Below are 17410 nucleotides of genomic sequence, written 5' to 3'. Positions count from 1 at the left end.
TATAATAAATTTAGTTATTATATTAAGTATTATCTAGTTAGATATAATAAAGAAATCAAGATAGCTTTTTCTAGAATTAAGCCAGGCTTAGTTTTTATTTTACTAAAATATCTAGGTTTTATTTAAATAAAGTATTTAGAGAATTCAGGCTCTAATTCTAGTATATAACTAGAAAACAGGTATTTTTAAAGAAAGTTTCTGTTTTAGAAACTTATAATATAAATTTAGTAAAGATTAATTTAATTTATCTAATAAAAGAAAATACTTTTATAATATTCTATACTATTAATATAAATAAATTAGAAATCAAGTCTTTTTCTTTTATTAATACTAGAACTAATAATTATATTTTTATTAATATAAAACTTATTTAGCTTATAAAATAATTCTTAGAAATAGAATTATAACCTTTTTCTTTATTTTATATTATATATAGTTTTAATAGAAAGCTAACTAAGTTCGCTAAGAAATATATAGAAGTTTTATTTCTAATTAATAAATAAAGTATTAATATATTTATAATTATTCTAAATCTTAGAAATTATAATATTATTCTTAATAAAAAATAAGCTATTATTAGTTTACTAGTAATATATAATACTATTATATTAAAGTTAGTAAAGTTATTATTTAGAAATAAGAATTATAGTATTATAGTATTAATATATAATTCCTAAATCTAGTAAACCTAAGTATAAAAGAAACTAGTTTATTAGTCGAATTACTTATATAATACAAGGTTATATAATTATTACCTATTACCTATATCCCATTACTTCTAGTTACTTCTATATTATATAACTATATTATATAACTATTAATAACTATAGCTATACTAATATTAGAACCTCTCTAAAAACGCGAAAAATAGTACTTCTCTCTAATTATATACAAATTCCCTAATCCGGCCTAGTACCAGATTTCCCAAATACTTTATATATTTATATTACTTTTAAGGTTTTAGTTATATACTAAAGGCTATAGCCTTTTATATATAACTTCTCCTCTTATAATATTCTCTTATCTTATATATTTATTTTCTATTCTATTTATACTTAATCTATTTCTTTATATTTAATTATATAATATTTATATTAATTAGATACTTGAAAATATTTATTAGCTTTAATTTTATTATAGAATTAGTAGGATTTAATTCTCCCTTAATCTATTTAATTTCTATAATCTTTTATTATTTATATACCTAGTAAAGATATATTATATTAATTATTAAATACTTTTCTCGAGTAGTTCTTAATTTAATAAGGTATTTATATAATAACTTCGAATTTATATAAACTACTAGTAATAGTTCTATTTCTAGTACTTTATTAATTATAAATTTAACTAAAGCACCTATATTAAAGCTATAAGCTATACTATAAAGTTCTAAAGCTAGAATACTTCTAGTAACTTTCTTGTATTTAGTAAAGAACTAGTAAATAATATTAGTATATCTAGTTCTATTTACTAAAACTAGAATATATCTAATTTAAGAGAAGAAATTTCTATTATTTATAAATAAAGTATTCGTAAAAAATAATTAAATATAAGAACTTCTTTACTAGCTTTACAAATCTTAATCCTCTAATAATATTCTCAATTTTCTATTAAATATACTTATTAAGTACCTTTATATTAGTTTTCGAGAATTTAATAGCTTAAGTAATAATTAATGGGTTATATAAAGCTTCTGGTTAATAGACTAATATAATATATACTTCTCTAGTATATTAGATAATATATTAGTTCTTAATAAAGAAATCTTAATAAATAGTACTCCTATTACTTATAATAGTAGTATTTTTTATAGAAATAGTTTAGAGGTTTTTATACTAGTATTTTTATATAAGAATAATTCTAGTAATATTTATATAAATAATATTTCTATTAAACTTAAAATTATAATTAATAATAAGGCATTTATACTTCTTGGCCAAGAACTTAGTTTCTTAAAGCTTTAATTACTTTATCTTTATAAAATTATTAGTTTTAATAAATAGAATATTATTAGTTTAAAAGCTAATAATTCCGAAGAGTTATTTATTATAAAAAAGATAAGAATTATAAGTTAACTATTTCATAAAAAGCTTATTAATATAATAGAAATAGTAAGTCTTAAACTAGTAGTTCCTAGCTTCTAGTATACTATATAGTAGTTTTATAACCTTTAGAACCGAATTATTATTTAGATTTAATTTTCTAGTAAGCTTATAAAATAAATTAATATAAAAATTATAATTAAGTAAGGTTATTAATTAGATATAAGCTTATAAGATATTATATAAATATAATTCCGTAATATCTATTATTATAGTAGTACTACTAAGAATAATCTTTTAGCTAATATATTAAATAATAGGTAATTATATTAATATTATATATTTCTTACTATTATTATAAGCTTAAATAACTAGTCTCGATTTATTAAACTCTCTTTCTATATCCTTATTCTTAATCTTATTAATAAACCGGAAATTAAAGATCTATATTTCCTTTAATATCTGAGATCTGGAAATAACCTTAAATATATTCTTTTCTAGAAAACTAGTAACTTTAACTTAATAGAAGTTCTTATATAGGTTATTATCTTATAAAATATTATAAAATCCGGGTTCTTATAAGGGTATTCTCTGCTATACTTTAGTAAAATAGTAGGAATAATAAGAGAAATTATACCTATATTACCTTTAGCCTTACTATAAAGCTCGGAAATAGTTTCAGGTTTAGAGCTATTAGTAATAACTTTAATATTCCCTATATAAAAGAGCTTTATAGAAATTAAATAGAAAGTAATATTACTATATAATAGAGCTAGTATATAGTTCTCTCTATTAATAGCTACTAGCTTATATAGTTTATTTTAATTACTAGATTAACTAGTATTTCATTTATATTATATAAAAATATCCGAATTTAAAAGAAGTTTATAAATATTAGTAATACTAGAACTATTTCGGGTATTTAGGATATTTGTAATCTGATATCTAGCTTAAAGCTTCCAAATTTCTATTATTATTTTCTTAAGTACTATTAATTACTATAATATAATTAGTAATAGGATATTATATTTAATTATTTAAGATAAAGTATTATAAACTAAGAGAGTTAGGATAATACTATTAGGTCTAACAGAATTATTAATAGTATTAAAGGCTATTTAAAATATAATATTCTTATTAATTCTATTAATTTTAGCTATAATAATAAGATAAATATATTAAGTTAGACTTTAGTAATATTCTATAATTCTAATAGAATTATAAGCTTTTATAGAAATAATTTTAATCTTAGTTCCTATAGTATTTATAAGTTAAATAAACTTCTTATTAGTAAACTACTTTCTGGTATCTGCTATAATCTAATTAGAAGAACCTAAATAGGTATTAATCTAATACTATTTTAGGGTATCTCAAATATATAATATACTAATATTTTAAAGCTATTAGCCGGCTTAATATTAAGTACCTTTATTAATAATATAAAGTATAGGCTTACTAGAAATATATAAAATATTAATAATAATAAAGTAATTAAAGCTAATATTATCTCTTAGATTAAACTTAAATTATCCTAGTAATTATTCGAATTTCTAATATTACTTATAATATTTTATAAGATACTTAAAGGCTTTTATATTAATATTATAGCCTGCTTATTCTAGTATATTTTGGAGCTTACTAATAAATAGATAACTAAAATAATAATATAAATATTATAATTTAATCTCTATAAGAAAGCAAAAATTATAAATAAAGAATTCGGAAATAAAGCTTTATAAAGTAATAGGAAAAAATATTTAAAATATTATATTATAGATATAAAGTATCTAGTAAAATTAATAAAATAATTAGTAAAATTATTAAAATAGACTTCTAGCTTATTTATATTAGCTAAGCTAAGTAAAAATAGAGTTTTTATAGATATAATATAGAATTATACTTGAATTATTATTCTTATTATTATAAATCTAATAAAGAATATAGATCTAATACTAAACTAAATATTAACTTAACTTTTAGTAGTTTTATTAAGTTTAATACTATTATTAGTCTACTATAAAGCTTGGAATTAGTTAGAACTAGTAATTAAGAATCTAAAGGCTCTGGTATTAATTATAACTTTATAAAAGTAATAGGTATTATATTTTAATATATTATTAATTATAAATATCTAGGTATTTTCTATTTATTTAATAGACTTTAAAATATAGTTTTTATCTATTATCTAGTATATAAGAGAAAGAAATATAAGGTTATTTATAAGAGTATTAGTTATAGAAATAATAGAAGTAGAGACTATAAAAGTAGCTAGAAAGCTCTTAATAAAAGTAAAATAGAAATTAAAGTAATATTTCTTTTCTTTATTTATTTCTGCTAGTAAGGCTTTAAAAGTATTACTTACTAGTTTATTCTTATTATTCTCGTTATTTTCTTTTTCTTTAAATTCGGTAATATACTATATATAGTATTACTAAAGTATTTATTAAAGTTATAGGTATTTCGGGATCTAAATTAGTAAATATTTCTATTCTTAAATCGAGCCTTCTTAGCTTCTTATTTCTCTAATATATACTTCTATAAATAGTATTCGAATTTCTTATATATAAAATATAACTTTAGAATATAATTATTATAATTACGGGGCTTAAAATAATTATTACAGGTTTTAAAGTTATAGCTAGGTCTATATTAATAATTTCTAAATAAAAAATAGTTTAGAGGATTTTGAAAATAGTATTATTAATTAGTAAAAGAAATCTGGGTATTAATTTATTATTTCTTCTTATAAGTAGTAATAGATAATTAGAGCTTATTAATAAGCTAGCCGAGATTATTAGGAAAGTCCGAAACTATATATTAGTATACTAGTAAGCCTTAATAGAAAGTAATAATCTTATTATATAGGAATTCGGTAGTTTATAAGATAGGAATAAGGCTATATTATAATTTATATAGGTTATTAATTAGTATTTAAATAAGCTCGAATATTATCTTTTTAGAATCTTTTATTATTATAGTTACGAAGGTAATAGTATTTTATTTATCTAAATTTTAATAATAGTAACCGGGGCCTTTAAAGAAACTATAAATATTTATATAAGCTTCTTTATATATATATTAAGAAAGTTAGTTATTATAGAAATAGTCTTATATTAGTTCCTTTAATATAGTAGGAAAAGCTCTTACTAATGCCTTTTCTGAGAGCTCTATATATTAGTAGATATTAAGGAAAATAGCAAGTTTTTAGTTAAAACTACTATTAGTTTTATTATACTTCTATATCTCGATATATATCTTTATTATTTCTCTAATTAGCTTTATAGTAAAAGGGCTAGCTAAAGGGCTATTTAGAAGTAGTAAAGGTAGTAGAAATAGAAGTAATAGAAATCCGTTACTACTAGCTTTCTATAGTCCGGTATTAGCAGGAATAGTTATAGGTAATAAAGAGATATAAGTAATAATTAGTTTAGTTTATTAATTTCTTATAATACTATTATTAAGGGATATATATAATAAAGTAATAGGGCCCGTATTAAGGTCTAGTCTAGTAGTAATAATATTAGTTATAGTTCAGGTATATTACTCTTTTTCCTAAATAGTATTAACTAAGAACTATATAATAGTAAGTTCTTTATTATTTTATTTAATATAAATACTACTATATTATAAAGTAGCTCGTAATTTATATAGTATATATTAATCTAGATAATTAAGTACTTTAAGGTTAAAATTACTAAAATTCTCCTTAAATAATTCCTAGAGATTATTATTAGTCAACTTCTCTATCTTATACTAGAATAGTCTAGTATTAAGGTAATTCAGAACTTTCTTATTATTATAGGTAATTAGGTTAATATTACCTTTCTATTTCTTTATCTATATATATTTATCTTATAGTTCTGCTATACGGAATCCCTAGAGCCAAGCCCTTCTTAATATATATGTAATTCGTAATAAGAGAGGTTCAAAGGTAAGGTAGTTTATAGTAAGTTCGTAAAAAGGATTCGGTAATAAAGGTATCCAGATATCTAGTTTAGATACCAGATATCTGATTCAGATACCTAATTAATATACTAGATACCTGGTTAAGATACTAGATACCTGATTAAGATACCAGATATCTGGTTAAAATACTAGATATCTAGTTAAGATACTAGATACCCCAGATACCTAGAAATATTAAGGGTATTAAAGTAAATATTTTATTCTTAAATATTTTATCTATAATAAGAAATTTAGGAAGTGAAATATTATAATTCCGGGAAGATCTAAAGCTTAAAGAACTCGACTTAATAATAAAATTAAAGTAGTAATTAAAAAGCTTTAAGAATATATATAAGATATATATTTCAGAGAAAGTATTCTATAAATACAGGTATTATATAAGTGGAAAAGATAAATTCCAAGAAAATAGTCTTAGAGCTAAAAGAAGTTAGTTTTAAAGAATAGTAGATAGTTAAATAAATAAATAGCTAAATGGCTAATTATTTATTAATTAGTAAGAACTAGAGTCTTCTTTTTTAGGCTATCAGATACTTTATAGAATTAATAAGTAATTCCCCCCTTTAATAAAGTAGTTATTAGTTCTTAGTAAAAGCTAGCTATTTTCTTTTTTAGGCTACTAGATACTTTATAGAATTAATAGGTAATTTCATTCCTTAATATAGACTAGTTTAATTTTACTATAGGCTACCGGATATTTCTTTAGCTTAAAAGATTCTATTCTCTAATCTATAAGTACTAACTAATTAGTATTAGTTTACTAGTAATATATAGTACTATTATATAAGTCGTGAAATACTATTTATATAAGATTAGTAAAGTTATTATTTAGAAATAGGAATTATAGTATTATAATATTAATATATAATCCCTAAATTTACTAAGCCTAAAGAGATCTAGTTTACTAGTTAAATTACTAATAAAACGCAAGGTTATATAACTATATCCTATATCTTATATCCTATTACCTATATCTCGTATCCCGTATCCCGTAACTATATATATAATTCCCAAAGAAATAGTTATACTAATAATTAGAAATAAAATATAAATTATTATAAAATACTAGAAATCTAATTATTTGAATTAGAAGCTAGGAAATTAAATAAAAAGCCTATTTAAAATTCTAGAATAATATAGCTATTTATTTTTTCTAAAGCTATTAGAAACTATAAAAATATATTTAGTTTTCTATATAAAGAAGCTATAAAAGAACTTTTAGAATCTTTTATTAGATTAAATAAATCCGGAATTACCTTTATTAGTACTAGAGAATAATAAATAAAAATATAGTATTAAAAGAATTATTATAATTAAACTAGTAAGAAATAAGCTAAAATATAAAATTTAGTAAATTAGTTAAAATAAGAATCTAATATAATATCTAGCTTTAATATTAAGTAATAGCTTTCTAATTTTATAAAGCTTCTATAATAATAATATTAATATACTAGAACTTTTATAAAACCTATAATATTAGCTAGATTATATAAAAAATAATACTTATCTAGAACTATATAGAAATAATAATAAATTCTTCTAAGTTATATATTAAAAATACTTGTCTTTTATATATAATATCTATATCCAAAATATTAGTTTATTTTAAAAAGAAGAATAATATAAAATTAGATAAATTAATAGCTTTTATAAAGCTTAGAAACGAGCTTATTTTTAAAAAAAGAAGTAATATTATAATTTATTAGATATTTAGATATCTAGTATCTAAAATATCTAGCTAGATATTAGATATTTTCTAGATATATATAATATAACTAGCTATTTTATTAGAGAAATATATTTGAAATATACTAGAGATATTTAGAAAGCTAAACCCCTTTAGAACTAATATATTATAGGATATATATATTTTATTATAGCCTCTTATATTCTAGTTTTCTCTTTTTTAGCTTTGAATTATTTTTATAAAAAACTTTTTATCTTATTTTCTAAACCCTAAATATTATATCTATAATAATAACTATTTCTATTTATAAAATATTAATTATTACTAGTATATTAAATAATTAGATTAGATTTAATTAGACCTCTTTATTTAAATTAAATCAAGTTAAAATTAAACTAATTAAATTATATTTAATTATAATTAAAAATAATTAAAGATAATTAAAGATAATTAAAGATAATTAAAGATAATTAAAGATAATTAAAGATAATTAAAGATAATTAAAGATAATTAATTAGATTTATTATATAATTATATATATAATTCTAGAGTTTTGGAAGCCGAGATAAGATTAAAATAAGGTCTGGGCTAGCTATATTTAGTATTACTAAAAGCGCTTTTTATAAAACCAGGCCTAGTATTAATTAGTAAATAAAGCTAAAGATATTAGAATTTTCTTAATTTCTAGTAATTTCTTATTACTAATAAAAGAGCTATAAATAAATTTTTATAATAATTAAAGAAAAAGAAATAAGAAAATAAAAATAAAAAATAAAAAGAGATTTCTAAAAAAGAAAACTACTAAAATAAAGTAATATTATAATAGTAATAAAGAGCTTGAATTAAGCTATTTACTAGGCTAAGGAAATACTAGCTATATACTAAATTATATATAATAGTACTATATAACTAGTACTATATAATAAAAACTAGTTTATTATTTTAGATTTAGACTAATTTTATATTCTTATATATATTTTATAGATTTTATTTATATCTTATTAATATAGCTACTAGTTATTTAATAATCTTTAAAAATGCCTAAGAAAGTATACTTTTATATTATTACGTAATAATTATAGTTAATTATAATTAATTATAATAGAAATCAAGCTAATTAAATTATACTTAATTATAATTAATTCTAATTAATTAGCCTTGATTATTTTTTAATAGACTGGTTACTACGTTTTGGTGCCATAGATTATCATATACAGGGACTAGGGAAGAGCTCCGTGCCAGAAGCAATTTCCGGCGTATCGTTTATGATTAAGAGCAACCTGTGCACTCGATTTTCGATAGAATTGGTCCTCCGCGTTGAGGTTTCGGGTTCTGATCGGCCGCACTTGAGCATTGTGGACCTGCCTGGACTCATCCACTCCGAAACTAAGCAGCAGTCTACTTCCGATGTCGAGCTGGTACAAGACGTTATTCAAGCCTATATAATGGAACCCCGGAGTATCCTTCTCGCGATCGTCTCGGCCGAGAACGACTATGCGAACCAGATTGTATTGAAGCTCGCCCGCGCCGCTAATAAAAGGTGTAATCGAACTTTAGGCGCTATTACGAAGCCGGATATCTTGGTTGCCGGTTCTAAGAGTGAGGCCATATACGTCTCTCTTGCGAGAAACTAAGACATGGAATTTCGTCTTGGATGGCACGTTCTAAAAATATGGACTCTAAATCGGGAGTGTTTTCATTGGCCGATCGCGATGCCTAGGAAGAGAAATTCTTCTCCCGGGGGATATGGGAGGATCTGTCTCGCTCGCTCTTGGGCGTCGACAAGCTCTAGAAGAGGCTGAGCAAAGCCCTGCTCTGACAGATCGCTGCCGAACTACCCAGCCTAGTGGATGAAATCGAGATCAAATCCAAAGCCTGCCGCAGTCGGCTCGATAAGCTTAGGGAACCTCGAGCGACCTTGGAGCGTGCAGGTACTTATACCGAGCGTTCAGCCATTCAAATTGCTGCCGCCAAGGCAGCCGATCGTCTCGATGGGGAACAAGAGCTGTCCAGTTGTTCGGGCCCGGGTTCTCGACACACCAAAGTCATACTTTCAAAACAAACAACTCTTCAAGAACGACTAAGTCGAGACTACTAGACAAATGGTGTGCTATGTATCGCGTTCAAGAAGAAGTTATGTACTTGTATCCTATTAGACCTTTCCACTTCGCAAACATTTCTTTATCTAAATCAGCATTTACATGCCCGCGACGGTTTATAGATACACACTCTATTAATAAAGCAGAAAATTATAGCAAGGCTTTTAAGCTATATACCACATAAGCCGCTACGACTACTTTATAAACGCTTATCTCTTTTAGGACATTAGAACCAAATCCTCGGGAGCAAAGTTGTCTGCTCGAGCCTCGCTTCTTCTGGCTCTACCACCCTCATCTATATGATGGTGAACTTCATTAATATAGGCCTTGAACGACCTGGACAACTTGACCACCGCTTCGAGATGCTTTGCCTCGAGAACAATTTCGACCATGTTTTTGTCGCTAGCCTCCTTTCTAGCAAGAGCTACAGCGGTCTGAAATGCTAGTGAGATTGTTAGTTTGTCTTGAAGTACTAGTAACTAAATTTTCGGAAATACCTACCATTTCGGATTTCGCGACCATTCCACTTGATAAGCCGCAATCCCTCATCGTATCTGGTATAAATCCTTGTAGAGTCGGGAACCTTGATATTTGAATCCTTCTCGAGTCTGCGGAAGTTGTTTTCCCAAATCAAAACTCGATCACGATCTACCAGTGGAGGATAGTAGAGAGCTACATGAATACGTGAGATGAAAGCATCGTCGAATGTTCCAACACGATTTGTGGTGATGAACAAGATTCCTCGGAAGTATTCCAAGGCTCTGAGAAAAACTAGAAATTTTTTCCAAATCAGTTTAATACTACACAATATCGCATAGGAGAATACCTGAGACAAGACTATTTCTTTCGAGTTGGTCTGGGGCGCGCTGCTCGAGGTAGATATCGGCCTCATCCATTAGAATGACAGCTCCCCAACGTTCCCCCAGCTCGAAATACTTGGTGATATTTTCCTGCACGTCTGACGCTGTAATACCCATGTCACCACAGGTCAATGGCAGTAAAGGGCGCTTCATATAATCAGCCACGATTTCTATAATTATGTCAGCTAATGTGTTCAACCACCAGAACGAGCGCCAATATTGGCACAAATCACTTACCTGCTGTACATGTTTTCCCTACTCCTGGGGTTCCATGTAACAAGAATATTTGTCCTTCGCCCTTCCCCTGAATGAAATCAGCAGACCACGCTTTAACCTCACTCCCAGGCTGCTTGTAACTCCAAACAATGGATTGTATTGTGCTCTTTATATTGTCTCGTAGAATTAGATTGTCAAATGGCGATTCGTCAACTCTCAAGTCCTCGACGTAATCGATATGGAATGATACTAGAATTTGGCTCTTGTTAGTGGTATATTTCTGCAAGAAGGAAGGGAGGAAGGAAGGCGGCCACCAAATTTAACTACTTACACCACTTTCTCTCTTTGAGGGCGTAACCGCAAATCACATAATCGCTAAGAAAGTATAGTTGAGGGTTGCCTTCTGTTTTCGCCATGCTCGCAAGTATAGGAGCAAAAATCGGATCTGATCTCTCTGTTCTAGTGGTCAATGATCCGCACATCTGGCATTCGCACCCCCTAGATGATGGTAATTGCCTCCAAGAGTGAAAATCATGCCTGTCGTATTCGCTGAATTTGTCCTCAACTTTGGTATCCTCTAGTTGGTGTTGATTATAAGCATTGAAATCGATGACAATACGGCCATTGAGCTTAATGGACTGTTAGCTATGGAATTTAAAGTACAAAGGTCTAAACCCTAGAATTTCGGTACAAACCTCTACTCGTGGATGATTGCAATCTGCGATCGTGGTGCCGACGTACTGTCTGTACGCAGGGCCACAAAATTCCCAATACCGCTGCCCCCTCTTTTGTAACTCTTGTTCATAGTCGGGTTTATCATGAAACTCCTTTGGGTAGGCTTCAAGAGAGAAGATCTCTTTCTCGCCATCGAAGGTGTTGACAAGACAAGACCGACTCTGCGTTGTAATTTGGATGCCGTTGCAACTGACACCCCAGCCTTCGAGCTCCACAAATGGGCCACGACGAGAACCTTGAAAGCTCCCAATTCTCATCGGAATAGCTGGCTTATTTTCCCTGGCTTTGATGTATACGTCCTGACCTGGTTTGAACAACATCCAGAGGTTCTCAAAAGTTGCTGATGGCGGAGACTTTCGATAGCGCGCCTGTTCTAGTCGCAGAACATCTCCATATGTCTTGTCTAGGAAATCTAGTAAAACATCAATATGATCGTTGCAGACCTCCCTGAATTCAGAAGAATGAGAGGCAGGATGGTTGTTCTTGTGATTTTTGAGTGCATCCATATGATGTACCAGTACCGCATACGGCTCTGTCAGTGTCACGGGATAGGCAAGTAAGCTTAAACCAGGCCAATACTGAACAACGTGTTGTAATGCATTAATGAGAGGCGCAGAGTAGATTTTCAACTCGTTCCTTGTCATTGGTGGACGGTACATCCCAAAATGGTTAGAACTGGTCTTCGTGGTCAGAACTTCCAGTACGGTTTCATCAGTGAGGGTTTTTGCGACGCCAGTCTCATCTCGACGAGGGAATGGGTGGGCGCTCTCAATGTTTTCAATAACTGTGCCTTCGTGGTCTTTACTAATACGATGGTAGAGTATTTTCGGTGGTGGTGTCTTGATATCCGAGGAGGCTGCTCTGGTGAGGGACTCGAAATCATCAGGAGTCTGTGGATTTACGGTAAGGTGTGGATCAAGGAGCTCCGGCTGTTTTGCCAATGAAGTGGGCGCCTGATTCTTTCAGTCATCGCATTCATCGTAAATTAAGAAAGACGTGGGATCATACTTGAAATTCTCTATCGACCTGTTCGTGCAATCTTTCTTCATGTTGTTGAAATGCCATTATATAGGGAGCCAGACAGCTTATAAAACAATAAGCGGAAGGTACAAAATGGCGAAGCCCCACGAACTTGTGATGGATGGTGTAATTGAAGATAGAAAATGAAGTTTTCAGGCAGGGACCACAATAAATCGTCTTAATAACACCAAGATGCAGATAGCCTATTTATATCAATACCATGCAGTGATAGGGATCAGAATGCCTAAATTCTCGTGTGGCACTGACCCCAAGGCAGATACGGCAAGTACTAGCATACAATGCCGCGCCTTGTGAAGATCGGGCATTGCGAGTCCGCCTTGTGTTATCCCTGAGGAGGAATGCTTTTACGTGACAAGACATGATTCGAGAACGTACATTTTGGGATGGAAAGAAGCTTAGAGCATGCATGCCTTACCGTGTGCTGTTTGCATAATACGCAGAAGAAGGACGAATCATTTGGCGTTTTATTAGACACTCATGCAGCCATTTTTCGCCCAGCGTGGCAGTGCTCCCAGCGTGGCATTGCTCCCAGCGTGGCAGCGCTCCCAGCACTGCCCACTTGCTCGCCAATTTGCGCACAACGAACGCTGCATGTAAAACCAAATCAATCACCACGTTTGTGCTGAACGAGAATTTCCACAATTACTCGCCCCGGAAATTGTCCCATTTGAGTTCACAATCGATGCGAAAACGAGGGAGCAATTTATCAGATCAGTCACAAACGACCGGCTATGAATTTCGCTAATCCAGAATCTGCCAACGCAGAATCCTCTGCTTCGCATTCTAATCTAAATGAAATTGCTCTACATCGTGGGTTAAACGCCCAGGTCTTGTCGCAAAATCTAAACCAACTAGAGCAACAAGCAGGGGGCAACTCCTGGAGGTCGTACTACGAGGATCCAAATTGTGAAGAAAGGTGATTCGCCTTTGCTATATTTATAACGCAAGAGCAACAGCTGACAAGCTAAAACGATAGCTCCCCACTGCGAATGACGATAGCTTTTGAGTGCGATTCGTTGAAGGAGGCCTGGATAGCTTTCACAGATGAATCTCAGGACAAGCAAAGTACAACGTTCACTAAAAAGGCAAACCCGCTAGAATGGTGGGATAATATAACCATTGATGACTTGAGGAACTCCGTTCGCTCAACGGCAGAAATACTAGACAAGAGCCATGGAAAGACTCGCTATTATTTCGATAAGTTTTGCAACAGTCTCAATTCTCATTCAATGATACTCGAATTCCTTCCAAATCAGAATCAGTACTTGAGCATATTTTGTGGCGCAGTGAAGACCCTGCTACAGGTGATTATATCTGGCACGGATCGAATAACCGACTAATCCTATATCAGGCTTCATATACGTATCGCAAAACTATGGAAGGTCTCAGCAAAGCTCTATCTGAAATTGGAGACTGCATTATGCTGTCCATCGAGCATGCTAAACTCGTCAACACTATCGAGATGCGAGACGCTGTCGGTCAACTTTACGCCACTGTCTTCCAATTTTTACGAGAAGCAATGTTATGGTATAGAGCAAAAAGATTTAGTAGGCTTGTAAAAAGCTTTGATCAGAATCTCTACGACAAATTCTCTGATATCCTAGACAAAATGAAACAGAGAGCCGATCAGATTCACATGAGGGGAATCATTGCGCACCACGCAAAGACCACCGACATTATATATACGACAAATGTTATCGATAGGAAGCTTGACCATCTAATCCAAAAGAATGAAGAGGACAGAAGGAAATTTAGTGAGCTGCATATGTCTCAAGTCACTCACGATGCTTTCGATATACAATGTTTGAGTACAAGCATGCAATGCTACACTGAAATCAATGGTAAGTCTGCCATTTTACCTATCAGGACTTCATATTCTTTGCTAACAGCAGCTAGGAAGTTCCAACATGTATATCCAGAATATCAAGAGTGATACTCAGAGTTTACCAAATCCTCTTGCGTCTAACAAAAGACCTTCGGGAGGTGAAAGTGTCTCGTCTAGCTCATGCTATTCCAAGCCTGACCTACAACAAGCTTTTCGAAAGCTAGAAGTTCACGCACCAGATTGTATCGCATCTGCAGAGACTGTCAATTACGACTCGGCTTACTTCGATAACAAAGTGGTGTTTGCGATTCGAGACTGGAATTCATCCCCTGCATCTCAAATATTGCACATCGAAGGCCCCCCCGAAACAAAGAATACATCAATCACCTCCAAGGTAGCTTGTAGTGTAGCAAAAGTTTTGTCTGACCTTAATCTACCCACAGTATACCTCTTCTGTGGATGGGCTTCTAAATCCGGAGAGAATTGGATGATCAGTACAATATACCGGTTGATCAAGCATTTGGCCGAGCACCTTGATGTTGTAGAGGGAGAATATCTGGATTTCGATTATGTTAGAATTCAAGAGCTCGACGGCACCCTGAAGACATGGGACGAAGCTCTGTCAATATTTTCGAGCCTTTTGGACTATGCGCCTCCAAGTTTATACGTTATAATCGATGGAATTGAGCGTCTAGAGAACATGGATGGCAATGAAAAATACGTAAGCAGTCTACTACGACTTTTGCTGGACCGCGTTACTAGAGAAGTTCTTCGCAATGGGAATGGGAAGCATTTGAAGGTCCTGCTTACTACAACTGGCTCTATTTCGAGCTTGAATCAGTTGGAGGATAAAGAGCTCAGAACTGTGACGCTAAACAGACAGAATACAAAGGGAAGACCAGGGGATTCTCGGCTAGGCAGGTCTCAGATTGTATTAAAGGTCGAAACCTGCGCGAAAGAAATGTAAAGATTGGCGGCATTCATGGTTCCGCGAGATAGATACATCACCATTGCGACCCGTTCGAGCGGGCAACCAAGTTAACTAGGGGGTCTATAGAGGTAGGAGAAGATCTAAAGCAGGGAAGGGGGCGACCTTGTAGTAAGCCTCCATGCAATCCAAAGCTTCGGAACATGCAAAGCGGTTTATGTCGGGTTCCGTGTGTTGCCCGAGAGCTGCCACGAGCGGGCGGAGATCCTTGTGCCCGTTGAGATACACGGAATCAAGGGAGGGGGCGCTGAAGAAGACCTTGAGGATCCTTGTGTACTTATCCTTGCTTCGTTCGTTCCGGACCTGCTAGAGAGCTTTAGTGAAATAATGGTTATGTAATGGGATTACCTTTCCGATGCGGCGTTAGCAGCTCGGTGCTCTTTGCGTCCAGGGTTCCTAATAGCTAGTTCAAAGCAGGCTCGAAGATCCTTTGGAAGAGGGCTTTGGAGGTTGCAGTATTAGCGACGTAGGTGGTTGTGAGACTGAGGAAATCCTTAGCAGCCTTCCAAACCTTTTCGATGTGGCCCCCGGGTAAGCGCTTCCCAGGGAGATGCTTGTTCCCGGAACAAATCTGCCACGATTATGGGTTGAAGGTTCTTGGCAACTCTCGTGCCTTAGTCCTTCGCATCAGGCTTGGCGATGTTCCACCCTGGAACGTTCCAATCGTTCCAAAATTGCAGGGGTAGTGTGACGGCGGGATCGAGGCAATGGCCTAGGCTCAAAGATCCAAGAATCTCATGTATTGAAAATACTAAGCTAAAGAGAAGAAGGAGAGAGAGAGAAGGAAAGGGGATAAAAGAAGGGAAGTACTAGCTAAAACCACTGAAACGCTGGCTAGCTAGGTGAAACCAGTCATGTGACAGCCACCCCTAGCCAGCGCCGTTACAGGTAGAGCAAAAATAACAGGGGTAGGTTTACCCCACCTGTCTTGCCTCAACTTCCTTCTCCTTCCTTTATTAATACCACTACTTATACAAGAGCCTCTTATTACTTTTTACCTCTTATAATTATATCATATAATAATAATATATTAAATAATCTAGCCCCTAGTAATAATCCCTTGCCTAGCCTTTTACTTCTAATAAGGCCCTTTTACTTTACCTCTTGTTTCTAATTCTATAAACCCAAACTAATAATAAGCCTCTAATCCTTAATTCTACCTATTATATAATAACTAATATCTTTAAAGGCTTATTTCTTTTATTACTTTTAGTATTAGTAATATTTCTAATTTTAATATAAACTAGCTTCTTTCTTAAAACTAATAAATAATAAATATTAAAGGCTAATAATTTTAAGAACTTTAATATTATAATATGTATTTAAATTAATAATATATTATTATAAAGTTTTTAAGCTCAATTTTGATATAATAGTATTTATATTTATTATAGACTAGGCCTTTAATATAAAGAAAACTAGTAGTTCTTAATATAAAGAGAATTTATTAAGAAAAGAAGCTAAAATCAAGCCCTGATTTCCTGGAAAATAAAGAAATATAATTATTTAAAAGTAAGCTAATATAAGTACTATATATTAAATATTATTAGTATAGCTATTTCTTTGGGAGTTATATATATAGTTACGGGATTCGGGATATAAGATATAAGTAATGGAATATAAGTAACGGGATATGAGATATAAGATATAGTTATATAACCTTATATCCCATAAATAACTTAATTAGTAAACTAGATCTCATTAGACTTAGCAGATTTAGGAATTATATATTAATATTATAATACTATAATTTTTATTTCTAAATAATAACTACTTTACTAATTTATATAAATAGTATTTTATAACTATATAATAATATTATATATTTCTAATAAACTAATACTAATTAGTTTATATTTAGATTAAAATAAGATCTATTTATATATATAAATTAGATAAAGAAAAGAATTAAACTATATTTATTTAAGATTTAATTTCTTAGAAATAAAGTTAT

At 30.5% G+C, this 17410-nt stretch overlaps 3 protein-coding genes across 3 annotated transcripts; 2 read left to right on the top strand and 1 right to left on the bottom strand.

The window, feature by feature from the left end:
* Nucleotides 1-8957: 8957 nt before the first annotated feature.
* K444DRAFT_537540 (uncharacterized protein) lies at nucleotides 8958-9326 on the top strand (the record flags this gene model as incomplete). The annotated part of the gene is made up of 1 exon (XM_024875473.1): nucleotides 8958-9326. The coding sequence occupies one exon, from the start codon at nucleotides 8958-8960 to the stop codon at nucleotides 9324-9326; it is 369 nt and encodes a 122-aa protein (XP_024732457.1).
* Nucleotides 9327-9777: 451 nt separating this feature from the next.
* On the bottom strand, nucleotides 9778-12797 carry K444DRAFT_617237 (P-loop containing nucleoside triphosphate hydrolase protein). Its single transcript, XM_024881081.1, has 7 exons — nucleotides 12611-12797; nucleotides 11563-12555; nucleotides 11199-11496; nucleotides 10889-11116; nucleotides 10618-10821; nucleotides 10293-10562; nucleotides 9778-10233 (listed from the first exon to the last, which is right to left on the bottom strand). The coding sequence occupies exons 1-7, from the start codon at nucleotides 12665-12667 to the stop codon at nucleotides 10010-10012; spliced, it is 2274 nt and encodes a 757-aa protein (XP_024732456.1). The 5' UTR covers nucleotides 12668-12797; the 3' UTR covers nucleotides 9778-10009.
* Nucleotides 12798-13294: 497 nt separating this feature from the next.
* On the top strand, nucleotides 13295-15320 carry K444DRAFT_666755 (uncharacterized protein; the record flags this gene model as incomplete). Its single annotated transcript, XM_024887218.1, has 6 exons — nucleotides 13295-13453; nucleotides 13499-13559; nucleotides 13620-13947; nucleotides 13995-14484; nucleotides 14540-15189; nucleotides 15231-15320. The coding sequence occupies exons 1-6, from the start codon at nucleotides 13375-13377 to the stop codon at nucleotides 15318-15320; spliced, it is 1698 nt and encodes a 565-aa protein (XP_024732455.1). The 5' UTR covers nucleotides 13295-13374.
* Between the last annotated feature and the right edge of the window lie 2090 nt (nucleotides 15321-17410).

The sequence above is a fragment of the Hyaloscypha bicolor genome (genome assembly GCF_002865645.1).
Source record: "Hyaloscypha bicolor E unplaced genomic scaffold K444scaffold_125, whole genome shotgun sequence".
In the NCBI taxonomy this organism is placed as follows: Eukaryota; Fungi; Ascomycota; class Leotiomycetes; order Helotiales; family Hyaloscyphaceae; genus Hyaloscypha; species Hyaloscypha bicolor.
The sequence above is the reverse complement of the archived record's forward strand: the minus strand, read 5'-3'. Positions and strand labels throughout refer to the sequence as shown.

Bases quoted from the DNA above. Each gene is read 5' to 3' on its own strand.
- K444DRAFT_617237 (XM_024881081.1), bottom strand. From the start codon at position 12,667: ATGGCATTTCAACAACATGAAGAAAGATTGCACGAACAGGTCGATAGA. The intron at 12,556-12,610 runs GTATGATCCCAC...TGAAAGAATCAG, and splicing joins AGGTCGATAGAGAATTTCAA to GCGCCCACTTCATTGGCAAA. The intron at 11,497-11,562 runs GTTTGTACCGAA...CAGTCCATTAAG, and splicing joins GCAATCATCCACGAGTAGAG to CTCAATGGCCGTATTGTCAT.